The 16,921-nt window shown below is 44.6% G+C and overlaps 1 protein-coding gene across 1 annotated transcript in view; it reads left to right on the forward strand.

Moving 5' to 3' along the window:
* Positions 1-16,921, forward strand: part of IL6R (interleukin 6 receptor) — an 82,440-nt gene that overhangs the window by 52,583 nt on the left and 12,936 nt on the right. The window contains exon 6 of the mRNA XM_069218201.1: positions 11,421-11,565. Within this exon, the coding sequence (XP_069074302.1) occupies positions 11,421-11,565 (145 nt within the window). The remainder of the gene's footprint in view (positions 1-11,420; positions 11,566-16,921) is intronic.

Consider the following 16,921-nt stretch of genomic DNA (forward strand, 5'->3'; position numbering starts at 1 on the left):
AAAGCCCAGGGGACGCCACCGCCAACAGGCCATGGCTTAACCCGAAAAATAGGTGACCGATCATCGGCACCAAAAAAGGGCGCGCTTGTGGCGAAGTCATCCGACTCCGGTCGAGATACCGCCACACAGCAATCTCGGGCCCGAGACAGCGGCTCCGAGCAGATTCGGCACCGAAATGGGTCGGCACCGAGACACCACGACGCCAAAAACAAAGAAGGTTTCATCGGAGCCCAAAAAGGCGACCGAAAAGGTTTCGATTCCGAAACATCCAGCCTCGGAACCGAAAACAGGTTCCTACACAGAGGAACAGGGATTGTCCTCCCAGATGCAAAAACATAAGTTCGAAGAAGAACTTGAATCAGTAGAGCCAGACTACACTCAAAGAAGGCTCCACATTCAAAAGGACACAGGGAAAATAAGCACTCTTCCCCCAATTAAGATGAAAAGAAGACTTGCCTTTCAAGAAAAGGACAAGCAGCCACAGGCAAAGGTGGCAAGACAAACAACTCCACCACCATCTCCACCACCATCAGTGCACACATCACCGGTAGCCACTCCACCACTGATGCAATCCCCGACTCATACTGCAATGAGTCAAGATGATCCCGACGCATGGGACCTTTATGATGCTCCTGTATCAGATAACAACCCAGACTGTTATCCTGCGAGGCCATCGCCACCTGAAGACAGTACATTCTACACGCAGGTGGTCTCAAGGGCAGCTACTTTTCATAACGTCACCTTGCATGCAGAACCAATTGAGGATGACTTTTTGTTTAATACACTATCCTCCACTCATAGCCAATACCAAAGCTTACCTATGCTCCCTGGAATGCTAAAACATTCCATACAAATATTTCAGGATCCTGTAAAAGGCAGAGCCATAACTCCAAGGGTGGAGAAGAAGTACAAGCCACCGCCAACAGACCCTGTTTATATTACGCAGCAATTAACACCAGACTCTGGGGGTTATTCCAACTTTGGAGGAGGTGGTAATCCGTCCCAAATGTGACGGATTTACCACCAGCCGTATTACGAGTTCCATAGGATATAATGGACTCGTAATACGGCTGGTGGTATATCCGTCACTTTACCGTCACTTTTGGGACGGATTACCACTTCCTCCAAAGTTGGAATAACCCCCTCTGTGTTTGTCGGGGCAGCTCGCAAGAGAGCAAACTCTCATACCTCGGGAGAAGGCCCACCTCCAGACAAGGAGAGTCGCAAATTTGATGCTGCGGGTAAAAGGGTTGCAGCACAAGCAGCAAACCAATGGCGCATTGCCAACTCACAAGCACTTTTGGCAAGATACGATAGAGCTCATTGGGACGAAATGCAGCATTTCATAGAACACTTACCCAAAGAGTTCCAGAAAAGGGCACAACAAGTGGTGGAAGAAGGACAAAGTATCTCCAATAATCAGATACGGTCAGCAATGGATGCAGCAGGTACGGCTGCAAGGACAGTAAATACTGCAATAACGATAAGGAGACACGCATGGTTGTGTACGTCAGGATTCAAGCCGGAAATACAACAAGCCGTGCTGAATATGCCCTTTAATGAACAGCAGTTGTTTGGGCCGGAAGTCGACACTGCTATTGAAAAACTCAAAAAAGATACTGATACGGCAAAAGCCATGGGCACACTCTACTCCCCACAGAGCAGAGGCGCATTTTGCAAAACACAATTTAGGGGAGGGTTTCGAGGTCAACCTCCAGAGGCCACAACCTCACAAGCAAGGCCCACTTATCAAAGCCAATATCAGCGGGGAAGTTTTCGGGGGCAATATAGAGGGGGACAATTCCAAAAGAATAGAGGAAAGTCCCAAAGCCCCAAAACTCCACAAAACAAGCAGTGACTTCCAAGTCACACATCCCCAACACATAACACCTGTGGGGGGGAGACTAAGCAAATTTTACAAACATTGGGAGGAGATAACAACAGACACTTGGGTACTGGCAATTATCCAGCATGGTTATTGCATAGAATTTCTCAAATTCCCTCCAAACGTCCCACCGAAAACACACAATATGTCAAAACAACATATAGATCTTCTAGGACTAGAAGTTCAGGCATTGCTACAGAAAGAAGCAATATAATTAGTACCAAACCAACAGAAAGGAACAGGAGTTTACTCTCTGTACTTTCTCATACCCCAAAAAGACAAGAGTCTGAGACCTATATTAGATCTCAGAACATTAAATACCTACATCAAATCAGATCACTTTCACATGGTGACATTACAGGACGTAATCCCACTGCTCAAACAACAATACTACATGACAACATTAGACCTAAAGGATGCATATTTCCATATACCGATACATCCTTCACACAGAAAGTACTTAAGGTTTGTATTCCAAGGGGTACATTACCAATTCAAGGTGTTGCCATTCGGAATAACAACTGCGCCAAGAGTTTTTACAAAATGCCTGGCAGTCGTAGCTGCACATATCAGAAGGCAGCAAATACATGTGTTCCCGTACCTAGACGATTGGTTAATCAAAACCAACACGCTAGAACGGTGTTCACAACACACAAAGTATGTCATAGAAACCCTCCACAAACTAGGTTTCACAATCAACTACACAAAGTCACACCTTCTGCCGTGTCAAACACAGCAATACTTAGGGGCGACAATCAACACAGCAAAAGGGATTGCCACTCCAAGCCCACAAAGGGTTCAGGCATTTCACAATGTAATACAGGCCATGTATCCAAAACAAAAGATACAAGTCAAAATGGTGATGAAACTCCTAGGCATGATGTCATCATGCATAGCCATTGTCCCAAACGCAAGGTTGCACATGGGGCCCTTACAACAGTGCCTAGCATCACAATGGTCACAGGCACAGGGTCAACTTCTAGATCTGGTGTTGGTAGACCGCCAAACATACACCTCGCTTCAATGGTGGAACAGTATAAATTTAAACCAAGGGCGGCCTTTCCAAGATCCAGTGCCACAATATGTAATAACGACAGATGCCTCCATGATAGGGTGGGGAGCACACCTTAATCAACACAGCATCCAAGGACAATGGGACCCTCAGCAAAAACAGTTTCACATAAATCACTTAGAACTATTGGCAGTATTTCTAGCGCTGAAAGCATTTCAACCCATAATAAGCCACAAACACATTCTTGTCAAAACAGACAACATGACAACGATGTATTACCTAAACAAACAGGGAGGGACACACTCAACACAGTTGTGTCTCCTGGCACAGAGAATATGGCATTGGGCGATTCACAACCACATTCGCCTAATAGCACAATTTATTCCAGGAATTCAGAATCAGTTAGCAGACAATCTCTCTCGGGATCACCAACAGATCCACGAATGGGAGATTCACCCCCAAATACTGAACACTTACTTCCAGAATTGGGGAACACCACAAATAGATCTATTTGCAACAAAGGAATATGCAAAATGCCGAAACTTCGCATCCAGGTACCCACAAGATCAGTCTCAGGGCAATGCGTTATGGATGAGTTGGTCAGGGATATTTGCTTACGCTTTTCCCCCCTCTCCCACTCCTTCCATATCTGGTAAACAAGTTGAGTCAAAACAAACTCAGACTCATACTAATAGCGCCAACATGGGCAAGACAACCTTGGTACACAACACTACTAGACCTCTCAGTAGTGCCTCATGTCAAACTACCAAACAGACCAGATCTGTTAACGCAACACAAACAACTGATCAGGCATCCAAATCCAGCATCGCTGAATCTAGCAATTTGGCTCCTGAAGTCCTAGAGTTCGGACACTTAGACCTTACACAGGAATGTATGGAGGTCATAAAACAAGCTAGGAAACCTACCACTAGACATTGCTATGCAAATAAGTGGAAAAGATTTGTTTATTAATGCCATAATAATAAAATTCAACCCTTACACGCATCTGCCAACGACATCGTTAGATACTTACTACATTTGCAAAAGTCAAAGCTAGCTTTTTCTTCCATTAAGATACATCTTACCGCAATATCAACTTACCTGCAAATTACGCACTCAACTTCACAATTTAGGATACCAGTCATAAAAGCGTTTATGGAAGGCCTAAAGAGAATTATACCACCAAGAACACCACCAGTTCCTTCATGGAACCTCAACATTGTCTTAACACGACTCATGGGTCCACCTTTTGAGCCCATGCACTCTTGTGAAATGCAATACTTAACATGGAAAGTTGCATTTTTAATTGCCATCACATCTCTAAGAAGAGTAAGTGAGATTCAAGCATTTACCATACAAGAACCATTTATTCAAATACACAAGCATAAAGTAGTTCTACGGACAAATCCTAAATTTTTACCAAAAGTCATATCACAGTTCCACTTGAATCAAACAGTAGAATTACCAGTGTTCTTCCCACAGCCAGATTCTGTAGCTGAAAGAGCACTACATACATTAGACATCAAAAGAGCGTTAATGTACTACATTGACAGAACAAAGCTAATTCGAAAAACAAAACAATTATTTATTGCTTTCCAAAAACCTCATACAAGAAATCCATTTTCTAAACAAGGCATTGCTAGATGGATAGTTAAGTGCATTCAAACCTGTTATCTTAAAGCAAAAAGAGAACTGCCTATTACACCAAAGGCACACTCAACTAGAAAGAAAGGTGCTACCATGGCCTTTCTAGGAAATATTCCAATGACCGAAATATGTAAGGCAGCTACATGGTCTACGCCTCATACATTTACCAAACACTACTGTGTAGATGTTTTAATGGCACAACAAGCCACAGTAGGTCAAGCAGTACTACGAACATTGTTTCAAACAACTTCAACTCCTACAGGCTGAACCACCACTTTTGGGGAGATAACTGCTTACTAGTCTATGCACAGCATGTGTATCTGCAGCTACACATGCCATCGAACGGAAAATGTCACTTACCCAGTGTACATCTGTTTGTGGCATTAGTCGCTGCAGATTCACATGCGCCCACCCGCCTCCCCGGGAGCCTGTAGCCGTTTAGAAGTTGATCTTGAACATTTGTAAATTTGTAAATATATTACTTTAAACTACATTATGTACATACGTATTCACTCCATTGCATGGGCACTATTACTAGCATACACAACTCCTACCTCACCCTCTGCGGGGAAAACAATCTAAGATGGAGTCGACGCCCATGCGCAATGGAGCCGAAATGGGAGGAGTCCCTCGATCTCGTGACTCGAAAAGACTTCTTCGAAGAAAAACAACTTGTAACACTCGGAGCCCAACACCAGATGGCGGGATGTGCACAGCATGTGAATCTGCAGTGACTAATGCCACGAACAGATGTACACTGGGTAAGTGACATTTTCCATATATATATATATGTTCGATGGCATGTGTAGCTGCAGATACACATGCTGTGCACAGTCCGCCGTCTGGTGTTGGGTTCGGAGTGTTACAAGTTGTTTTTCTTCGAAGAAGTCTTTTCGAGTCACGAGACCGAGGGACTCCTCCCACTTCGATTCCATTGCGCATGGGTGTCGACTCCATCTTAGATTGTTTTTTTTCCGCCATCGGGTTCGGACGTGTTCCTTTTCGCTCCGTGCTTCAGGTCGGAAAGTTAGTTAGAATCTCGGAAAAAAACGTCGGTATTGTTTGCGTTCGGTATCGGGTTAGTTAGAACAAATCGACACCGAATTTTGAAGAGCTCCGGTGACCCTTCGGGGTTTTTTCGATCCCCCGTCGGGGCCTGGTCGGCCCGGCCACGTGCGACTTCAAGGCTCATGGAACGGACCCCATTCCGCTTCTGCCCAAAATGCCATCACAAGCATCCGTATACGGATCACCATCTGGTCTGTAACTTGTGCTTGTCCCCCGAGCACAAGGAGGATACTTGTGAAGCCTGTCGAGCGTTTCGGTCGAGGAAGACGCTGAGAGACCGAAGAGCCAGGAGACTACAAATGGCGTCCACGCCGACAGGTCAAGATCGTTTCGAGGAGGAAGAAGAAGCTTTCTCCGTCCGCGAGTCGGATTCGGAAGAACTCGACGCCGAAGAAACAACCAAAACCGTGAGTAAGACGTCGAAAATAAAGACTCACAAGAAGTCTACAAAAGCCCAGGGGACACCACCGCCAACAGGCCATGGCTTAACCCGAAAAATAGGTGACCCATCCAAGGCACCGAAAAAGGGCATGCTGGTGTCGAAGTCATCCGACTCCGGTCGAGATACCGCCACAGCCACGAACAGATGTACACTGGGTAAGTGACATTTTCCATATATATATATATATATATATATATATATATATATATATATATATATATAGTTTTCTCTTGAGTTTAGTTATTCAATAATGTTTTCTTAACATGCACTATAATTACCACATTTTGTCATTTAACCTGTTCTCACAAAGTTGAACTAAGCCAAGGCCAAAGCAATTTGTAACAGACATTGTCAGACTGTGCTTCCCAGGTCTCGATTGTTCTGTGATTGGCAGTGTTCACTGGTCTTTTGCACCGGATAGTGCTTACTGGTCTGTGCACCTCTACCAGTGAGTGGTATGACAGTTTGGTTGGTCACTAGGGACCCGGTTCACGAAGGAGTCGAACAACACGCCTGTAGGAATCTGGCTCTGTATATACTATATGAGAGTGAGATAGAGTGTGCACGGAGTCCAGGGGTTCCACAGAGGCTTAACAGAGGCCAAAGTAGATAATATTAATGCTCTCTTTTGTGGTAGTGTGGTTGAGCAGTTAGGCTTATCAGAGGGTAGTGCAAAGCATTTGTTGTACACACACAGAAAATAGAAGACGCACACACTTAATGACTTAACTCCAGGCCAATGGTTTTTATATAGCAAAAATAAATGTTCTTGATTTATTTTTAGAACCACAAGATTCAAGTTGCAGGTAAGTACCTTAAAAGTGTTGTATTTCACACAGGTATCAGCAGTACTTTGTTTGAAATAGATAAGTAATACCGTTCTTGAAATATTGTCAATAATCTGTTTTAAAAATGGACAGTGCAATTTTTAGAAACAGTTCCCGAGGGGAAGAAATGTTAGGTCGTTTTACAGGTAAGTACAACACTTTCAGTTTCATTCTCCAGGTTTGAGGAAGTCCACCGGTTGGGGTTCAAGTTAACCCCAAACACCCACCACCAGCAACATGGGGCCGGCCGGGTGCAGAGGTCAAAGTTGAGCAAATTTAGCATGGCCTTCTATGGAGATAGGGGGTACTCTGAATCAGGTCAGCCAGCAGGTAAGTACCCACACCCAGAGGGCAAACCAGGGGGAATTAGAAGAGCACTGGAGGGACCACAAGTAGGCACCAAACACACATCCTCAGCTGCACAGGGGCAGCCAGGTGCAGGGTGCAAACAGGATTTCAGGTTCCCAATGCTGGTCTATGAGGAGACCCTGGGGGTCACTCAGAGGCTGCAGGTGAGGTCTGGTGGGGAGGGGGTGTCTCGGGGCATACTACTGGTCGGACAGGGAGGCGGGCCGCTTTCTGAATGTTGAGGCACCAGGGGGGTCAGTTTCTCCAAGGCCTGGGGGCTGTGGGTGCAGTGTGTTCTTAGGCGTCAGATATCTTTGTCCGGAGCATCGAGGTCAGGGGGGTCCTCGGGATTCCCTCTATAGGCGTCGTTGTTGAGGGGTGGAGAGGTCAACCCAGGATGGGCACTTGCCCACAATCGCCTGGGGACCCTCTCTTGCTGGATGGACCACCTGGACATGGGCCATGGGTTTCTGGTGCACAGGGGTAAAGACTGACTCATCTAAAGTGAAGTGGGAGTCCTTGGTTGTAGGTTTCTTTAGACAGAGCCGCTGTCCTCTGGAGTTCTTGGTCCTTTTGGGTGCAGGGCAGTCCTCTGGAGTTAGCAGAGGTTGCTGGGCCTGCTGGACGTGTTACTGGTCTTTTTTCAGGTTCTTTGAAGCAGGAGACAGGCCAGTAGGGCTGGGGCCGAAGCAGTTGTCGTCTTCCTTCTTCTCTGCTGGGGGTTTCAGCTTAGCAGTCCTTCTTCTTCTTATAGGTCACCAGGAATCTGGTGAGCTGGGTTCAGGGAGGCCCTTAAATCCCAGATTTAGGGGCGTTTTAGGGGTCAGAGGGCAGTAGCCAGTGGCTACACCCTCCTTGTGCCCACTCTCTTTGGGGAGGGTAGCACATTCCTATCCCTCTTGGTCCCTGTCCTTCAAACCAAGATGGAGGATTCTGCAGGGAGGGGGTCATCTCAGCTCTGGACACCTTAGGGGTGGTCACTCCTCCCCGTTCTCCCTAATTTCCTGCTGGACTTGCCGCCAAAAATGGGGCTTTGTCTCGGGGCGGGCATCTTCACTAGCTGGAGTGCCCTGGGGCACTGTTACCCGAGGCTTGAGCCTTGAAGGCTCACCGCCAGGTGTTACAGTTCCTGCAGGGGGGAGGTGTGAAGCACCTCTACCCAGGACAGGCTTTGTTTCTGACCACAGAGTGCACAAAGACACTCAACCCATGTGGGGGGCATCTCTAAGATGCCCTCTATGTTCATTTCTCAATCAATCGCACACTGGCATCAGTGTGGGTTTATTGTGCTGAGAGCTTTGATACCAAGTTCCCAGTATTCAGTGAAGCCATTATGGAGCTGTGGAGTTCGTAATGGCAAACTCCCAGCCCATAAGCTCAATGTGGCCACACTTCACTTACAATGTCTAAGAATGGACTTCGACACTGTGTAGGGGCATATTTCACATGCATCTATGCCCTCACCTATGGTATAGTGCACCCTGCCTTAGGGCTGTAAGGCCTGCTAGTGGGGTGACCTACCTATGCCCCAGGCAGTGGTTTGTGGGCACGGCACCCTGAGAGGGGTGCCATGTCGACTTTGTATTTTTCTCCCCACCAGCACACACAAGCTGCAAGGCAGTGTGCATGTGCTGAGTGAGGGGTCCCCTTGGGTGGCATATTAAATGCTGCAGTCCTTAGAAACCTTCCCTGGCCTCAGGGCCCTTGGTACCATGGGTACCTTTTACAATGGACTTAACTGTGTGCTAGGGCTGTGCCAATTGTGGGAACAAAGGTACAGTTTTAGGGGAAGAACACTGGTGCTGAGGCCTGGTTAGCAGGGTCCCAGCACACTTTCAGTCAAAGTTGGCATCAACATTAGGCAAAAAGTGTGTTTGTGTGGTGGTGGTGGTGGTGGGGGGGGTTCCATGCCAACAGTGGAACTTTCATACAACGCCCCTCTGAAGTGGAGTATATTTCCCATGGTCCTCTTTTTTTTCAGAGCCCTGTCCTGGTTCTGAAACATGTTAATAGATTTTGCAACAAGCCAGCTTCCTTCATGAGGGATCATCTACTATGGCTGACAACAGTAGACTGGGCAAAATGCAGTGAGTTTTCTGACTAGGGTCCAGCAAAAACTTCTAACATACATGCTGGAAACGCTGCAAGAATGTGAATGTGATTTCCAACACCAACCCCTGTTCGTAGGAACGCCAAGCTTGTGAAATTGTAAAATTGCCATTCATTTCCTGGCATAACGGTTGGGTGCCCTAAACCTTTTTGTGGGGAATATCCAGATCATGAAAACCCACAATCATAAGTTTACAGAAAATATGAAAAATGTTTCTTCCTTTTTTCACACCCCTAGAACACAAGCATGTTCTCTGATACGTCCCCTTTACTCTTGGACTGGCGATGCACACATTTAAAAGTGCATTGAAATAGGAAAAATGGTTTTCAATTGACCATGCCAGACACTTCTTTGGGAAGACAGACAATCTTCAGTGTGAAAAAATATCGTAAACTTTCTACAGTTCTAAGATACATCTCACTGGTTAGCCTGTGGACCTTACAGACAAGCATTAGGATTCCCCTCACATTTCCCCAATGTTTGCTTTAATCAATATACGAATATACTGGCACAAGTTAAGAAAGATAGAATTCCTTTACACCTGTTTGAGAATGGCCCATCAGCTTTATTTGTGGAGATCTGGAACTAGGAGTGTTCAGTAGAATTTATGAGAACAATTCGAATCCAAATGTTCTTTCATGCAGATTTTGCAAATATATACGCAAAATAACTTTTGGCCACCCCTCTTCATCTACTGGATTTTTCAAATGTTACTCAAAGTTTGCTTCCGCCCACCCGAGCCCACAGTTTAGGACAGTGGGGCCACACGCTTCAGCCATTGACTCTCTACACTGTGAGTGACAGTTTTGTGCTGTTGTACATGCCCACATCCATTTAAAAAGCTATGGGCTCCAGTGTTAGGTTTGATATTCCAATTTCTGTTTTCAGCTCTGCTTTAATTTTTTCGTAGTTTTGTTTGTAGTTGCAATCGGTCCATTGTGCTTTAAAAAAAAAAACATGTACACCACGAGCAGACAGAAACCTTTTTTACTACGTTATTTTTCCGTTTTTAATTCCTATCACATATATTTGCAATAAATAAATAAATTTAGTAAGCTTGACAAGGCCATACCAATAGGCTTTGCCAAGGTTTCTTTTGGATTATAGGTGTGTATAGGTGACAAACGCAGAGGGCATACCCATGCACTGAAGCGTAATAAGTTGTAGTTATTTTTGGAGAAAGGCGTCAGTATCAGTACTAAACTTAGTTACAACATAGAAGAAAGAAAATAGGGAAGGCAAAATCCTTATATTTATATTTAGTAATAACCTGCCCAACGAGTGTGTAATGAGTCACCCATCCACTATAATGGCTTTAATATAGTATTTTTATTCTCAAATTAGGATATTGTGCGAATTTGGTTAATAATTTATCATCAATTTTGTGCTTCAATTCTGACTAAGCCTGTATTGTATTTTAAGGAGTCGCTCGTCCATTAAGTGATGAACTGACTAAGAGAGTTACGGAGACTAAATAATGTTTTTGGGGAACTTGTGTAGAAAGTATAAGCATGAATGTTGATAGCCTTCAAATGCTCAATTTTCCCTTATAGAAATTCTAGTTATATACATTTTTAATCCAATATTATGTTCCTTACTAATGATATTTTGACTTCTTCCAGACACACTAAGAGTAGCATTGTTTAGTTTAACATTTCACAGCAATTTTCCAACTAATGCTACATTTATTTTGGCATGGCCTTTGTCTTTTGACCTAGAGTAGAACTGGAAGCGTAATGCCCAGTTCTCATATTTTCATTTTTTTTCTCACTTTCCATCAACAAGAAAAGGCAACATTTTATTTGATTCTTTGCTATTGTGACCGATCTACATACTTCTCCTTGGACATTAACATATGAAAGAATGGAAAGATCACCTGATTTGTCAAATTGTTTAACTAGGGATACAGATGTAGTAAATCTTTATCTGTGTCTCATGTGCTCTCCCTTTAAATATAAACGTAGTAGCTTTTAGATACATCCTGTGCGTCTTCACTTGTAACTGCCCCATCAGCTGTCCAGTTGTGGTTTGGTGCTTGGATGTGCTCTACACTTTGTCACCTAAGTTTTTGATTGTTTCAGGCACTCATCCAGCTAAAGTCCTCCTGCCTCATTGTAGATGCCTTGACTGGCCGGAGGCACGTGGTCCAGGTGAGAGCACAGGAGGAATTTGGACATGGGTCTTGGAGTCACTGGAGCCCGGAGGCCATCGGTGTCCCTTGGACTGGTACGGCCAGCTGTGTGTGTGTGTGTGTGTGTGTGTGTGTGTATGTGTCTCATGGTGGCCAACGTTTTCACAACATAGTAGATTACGTAGTCTGTTTCTCAAAATATGTTGGCAGCACAAATTATACGTATGATCACAAACAAACAAAAAGCTATTTAGGCAGGACTCCATGTCGTGAGTCACAGAATCGCGTTTAGAGGAGTTTCTGACCCTATGTCTATCAGAGTGTATTTTCCTCCAGTAAGTTTAGGTCTTCAGAAATGGGTGTTGCCAGGACACGGATACGGCATAGGCATTAGAAGTGGGTGAGCACCCACAAAGACATAAATTTGTATTTGTTTGGATATTTTTGGGGGCAGTTCCTCCTTTACTTCTGGCAGTCTACACTAATCTTATGATGAGGTTTGTCCAGAAGGACGCAAGCAATGAGAGATCTCGACTCTGGCACCAAAGTTATTTTCATTCATCCCCCTGACTGATTCCTGCCACCGGTCCATGAGAAGGCTGGCACTCTGACCTAGGTTCCAACCCTGTATTTATCCTAGTCCTGCAGTCATAATAGTATCAGTTGGTGCACCCCTGGGTATGGGTTCACACTGCTATTAACATTTCCCAACCAGATTTGTCCCCTTGTGTAAGATAAAGGAGCAGGTTCAGAATTCCTAGGCAGAGAAACCCAAAACAAAGACACAAAAGAGAGAGCCTTTCTAACTCAGCTAGCTCTCAGACTGTCAGTTGTAACACCTGCTCTTCACTTGTGGCACTCCACCATGCATGTGTGAATGTCTTTCTTCTTTGTGCATTCTGTTGTTAGGTGCCCCTCTGTACCTGTGTCATCCCTATTTCTGCATAGTTAGCTCTACGTCCTCTTTTTATATCCCATGTGGCTCTCGCTTCAGTTCTGACACTTTTGCCCGGCTTTGCGGCTCTGATTCACACATCTGCAGGTATGCGATGATGTGCACTGCAGAGATGGCATTCATACTTGCTACCATAGCACACCCCCTTCTGCAGAAATGCACTTTTCGATCTGTCTCTGCAGATGGAGCACTCCTCACTTTGCAGGTTAGTTCACTCTTCCTTCTCTTGCTTCAGGTATGGCTTTCTCTGCTCCTACTGGTATAATACTTGCTCTTGTCTGTGGGAAGCCATGGCTTTTCTCTCTGCAGACAAGGCACTTTTCTATCTGCCCCTCTTTGGTTATAGTATATTTCTTCGATACCACTGCACATATGGTTCTTCTCTTCTGTCCCTCTAGAGATGAGGCACTCTTGATTCACACTCTGACACTATGACACATTTCTTCATATACCCTCTTTCTGCATATTTAACACTCTGCACAGATATGGCTCCCTTCTCTCTCTGCAGATGGGGCACTCTTCATCCTTTTTTTTGTAGATGACAGCACACTCATCCCTTTGTATATGTAATGCTGTTTCAGCTGTCTCTGCAGAGATGTCTGCCCTGTGATACGGCAGACATCATACTTGTTCTTGCAGATTCTCTCTTCCTTGACTCTAAATATGACACTCATTCTTCTATCTCTCTCCGGATATTGCTCTACAGACAAAATCTCTACTGCCTTTCTTTGCTCAGAAGGAACTCTCCTTCCTCTCTGTAGATATGACTTTAGATGTTCCATCTGTCTGCAGGTATATCACTCTTTTCTGTATCTGAATATTAGGCACACTTCCTCCTCTCTCTTCATATGACAATCTTCCCACAGCCTCTCTGCAGATAAGGATCCACTGTTCCTCTCTGTCTCTCTCTCTCTGCAGATATGGATTCCCTGCCTGCCTCTGCATACAAGGCACTCTTCCTTCCCTTCCAAGCTTCATTCTGTTTCTATGCAGATATGAATCCACTGTTAATCTCTCTCTGTAGATATGGATCCTCTGTCTGTCTCTGCAGATAAGGCACTTTTTCATTTACTCTCTGCAGAGGATAAGCTTCCTTCTGTATCTCTGCAGATATTGATCTGCTGTCTCTCACGGTCTCTCTCTCTCTGTATATATATTTCTATATGTGTGTGTGTATATATATGTTCAATGGCACGTGTAGCTGCAGGTACACATGCTATGCATAGTCCCGCCAAGTCCCGCCATCTAGTGTTGGGCTTGGAGTGTTACAAGTTGTTTTTCTTCAAAGAAGTCTTTTTTTCAAGTCACAGGATCGAATGGCTCCTCCTTTCGTTGATAGTGCGCATGGGCATCGACTCCTTTGTTAGATTGTTTTCCCGCAGAAGGGTGTAGGAAGGAGTGACAGAGTGAAAGAATGTAAATGTACAACTAAATGTAGTAAGTAAATAAGATGTCCATGTAAATGTAAAATAATTATATATAAATAAATATACATATGTACAAATAAATACTGCAACAACTACATGCTTCGGGGAGGAGGGAGGGTGCATGTGAATCTGCAGCACTACATGCCACGAACAGATGTACACGGGGTAAGTGACATTTTCCGTTCAATGGCATGTGTAGCTGCAGATACACATGCTATGCAGAAACTAAAAAGCAGTCCTTCTCCCAAAAACAGCTGTGGCTACGCTGTAGGAGTTGAAGTTGTTTGAAATAAAGTTTTAAGTACAGCTTGACCAACATTGGCCTGTTGTTTTGAAAATACATCCACACAGTAATGTTTTGTAAATGTATGTGGAGTCAACCATGTGGCAGCTTTACATATGTCTGCCATTGGTATGTTACCTAGAAAAGCCATGGAAGCCCCTTTTTTCCTAGTGGAATGTGCTTTAGGTGTTATATAAAGTTGTCTTTTTGCTTTAATTTAACATGTTTGGATACATTTTACAATCCATCTAGCTAGTCCTTGTTTAGTGATAGGATTTCCTTTATGTGGTTGCCGAAAAGCAACGAAAAGCTGTTTCATTTTTCTAAACTCTTTTGTTCTATCAACATAGCACATTAGAGCTCTTTTAAGGTCAAGAGTATGAAGAGCTCTTTCAGCAGTTGAGTCTGGCTGTGGGTAGAAGACCGGCAATTCCACTGTTGGTTAATGTGAAAAGGAGAAACTACTTTTGGCAAAAATTTAGGATTTGTCCTATGTACTACTTTATGTATTTGTACTTGGAAAAAAGGTTCCTCCAGAGTGAATGCTTGTATTTAACTAACTCTTCTTAATGAAGTAATTGCTACTGAGAAAGCAACTTTCCAAGTTAGAAATTGAATATCACATGAATACATGGGCTCAAATGGTGGTCCCATTAATCTTGTGAGTACAATATTCAGATTCCATGCAGGAACTGGTGGGGTTCTTGGTGCAATGATACGCTTAAGGTAAAAAGATATTGACTCGGAAAAAAGACTTCTTCGAAGAAAAACATCTTGTAACACTCTGAGCCCAACACTAGATGGCGGGATTTTGCGGGACTAGCATGTGAATCTGCAACACTACATGCCACGAACAGATGTACACTGGGTAAGTGACATTTTCCCTATATATATATATATATATATATATATATATATATATATATATATATATATATATATATATATATATATATATATATATATATATATATATATATATATATATATATATATATATATATATATATATATATATATATATTCGATGGCATGTGTAGCTGCAGATACACATGCTTTGCACATCCCGCAATCTAGTGTTGGGCTCGGAGTGTTACAAGTTGTTTTTCTTTGAAGAAGTCTTTTCGAGTCACGAGATCGAGGGACTCCTCCCATTTCGGCTCCATTGCGCATGGGCGTTGACTCCATCTTAGATTGTTTTCTTTCCACCATCGGGTTCGGACGTGTTCCTTTTCGCTCTGTGCTTCGGTTCGGAAAGTTAGTGAAAAACTCAGAAAATTCGACGGTATTGTTAGCGTTGGGTATGGGGTTAGCTACAACAGATCAACACCTAATTCGGAAGAGCTCCGGCGGCCCTTCGGGGTTTTCGATTCCCCGGCTGGGCCTCGTGGGCCCGACCGCGTGCGTCTTCAAGGCTAATGGAACGGACCCCATTCTGCTTCTGCCCCGAATGCCACAACAAGTATCCTTACACAGATCAGCATCTGGTCTGTAATTTGTGTTTGTCGCCAGAACACAAAGAGGATACCTCTGAGGCCTGTCGAGCATTTCGGTCCAGAAAGACTTTAAGGGACCGAAGAGCAAGAAGATTACAGATGGCGTCGGTGCCGACAGGACTAAAACACATGGAGGAAGAAGAGGAAGCCTTCTTCATCGAGGATTCGGACTCGGAATAGGTCGATCCTGAACAGACGCCGAAAACCGTGAGTAAGACGTCGATACACAAGACTCACGTAAAAAGCAGTAAAGCCCAGGGGACGCCACCGCCAACAGGCCATGGCTTAACCAGAAAAATAGGTGACCGGGCATCGGCACCGAAAAAGGACATGCATGTGTCGAAGTCATCCGACTCCGGTCGAGATACCGGCACAGAGCACACTCGACCCCGAGACACCGGGTCAGAGCAGACTCGACCCTGAGACACCGGGTCAGAGCAATCTCGGCACCGAGAGAGCGGCACCGAAACAAGCCGGCACCGAGAACTCTGTACGCCGAAGAGCAAAAAAGTGTTGTCTGAACCGAAAAAGGCAGCCGAAAAGGTTTTGATACCGAAACATCCGGCCTCGGAACCGAAATCAAGTTCCTACACAGAGGAACAAGGCCTGTCCTCACAAATGCAAACACATAGATTTGGACAGGAACTAGAGACAATGGAGCCAGACTACACCCAAAGAAGGCTCCACATCCAAAAAGAAACAGGGAAGATCAGCACTCTCCCTCCAATTCGAATGAAACGCAAACTTGCCTTCCAAGAGAAAGACAAGCAGCCACAGGCAAAGGTGGCTAAACAAGTAACCCTGCCACCGTCTCCACGACGCTCTCCGCAACCATCACCGGTAGCCACTCCACCAATGATGCAATCCCCAACTCATACAGGGATGAGTCAGGATGATCCAGACGTGTGGGATCTTTATGATGCACCAGTGTCAGATAACAGTCCTGACTGTTATCCAGCTAGACTGTCACCACCAGAAGATAGTACAGCCTACGCACAGGTGGTGTCAAGGGCAGCAGCGTTTCATAATGTCAGCCTGCATGCAGAGCCAATTGAAGACGACTTTCTATTTAATACACTGTCGTCCACACACAGCCAGTACCAGAGTCTCCCCATGCTACCTGGAATGCTAAAACACTCCAAACAAGTGTTTGAGGAGCCTCTAAAAGGAAGAGCCATTACTCCAAGAGTGGAGAAAAAATATAAACCGCCACCAACAGACCTTGTGTACATCACACAACAGTTAACACCGGACTCAGTGGTAGTAGGGGCAGCTCGCAAGAGGGTGAAC

This window comes from Pleurodeles waltl, chromosome 12 (genome assembly GCF_031143425.1).
Source record: "Pleurodeles waltl isolate 20211129_DDA chromosome 12, aPleWal1.hap1.20221129, whole genome shotgun sequence".
Classification (NCBI taxonomy): Eukaryota; Metazoa; Chordata; class Amphibia; order Caudata; family Salamandridae; genus Pleurodeles; species Pleurodeles waltl.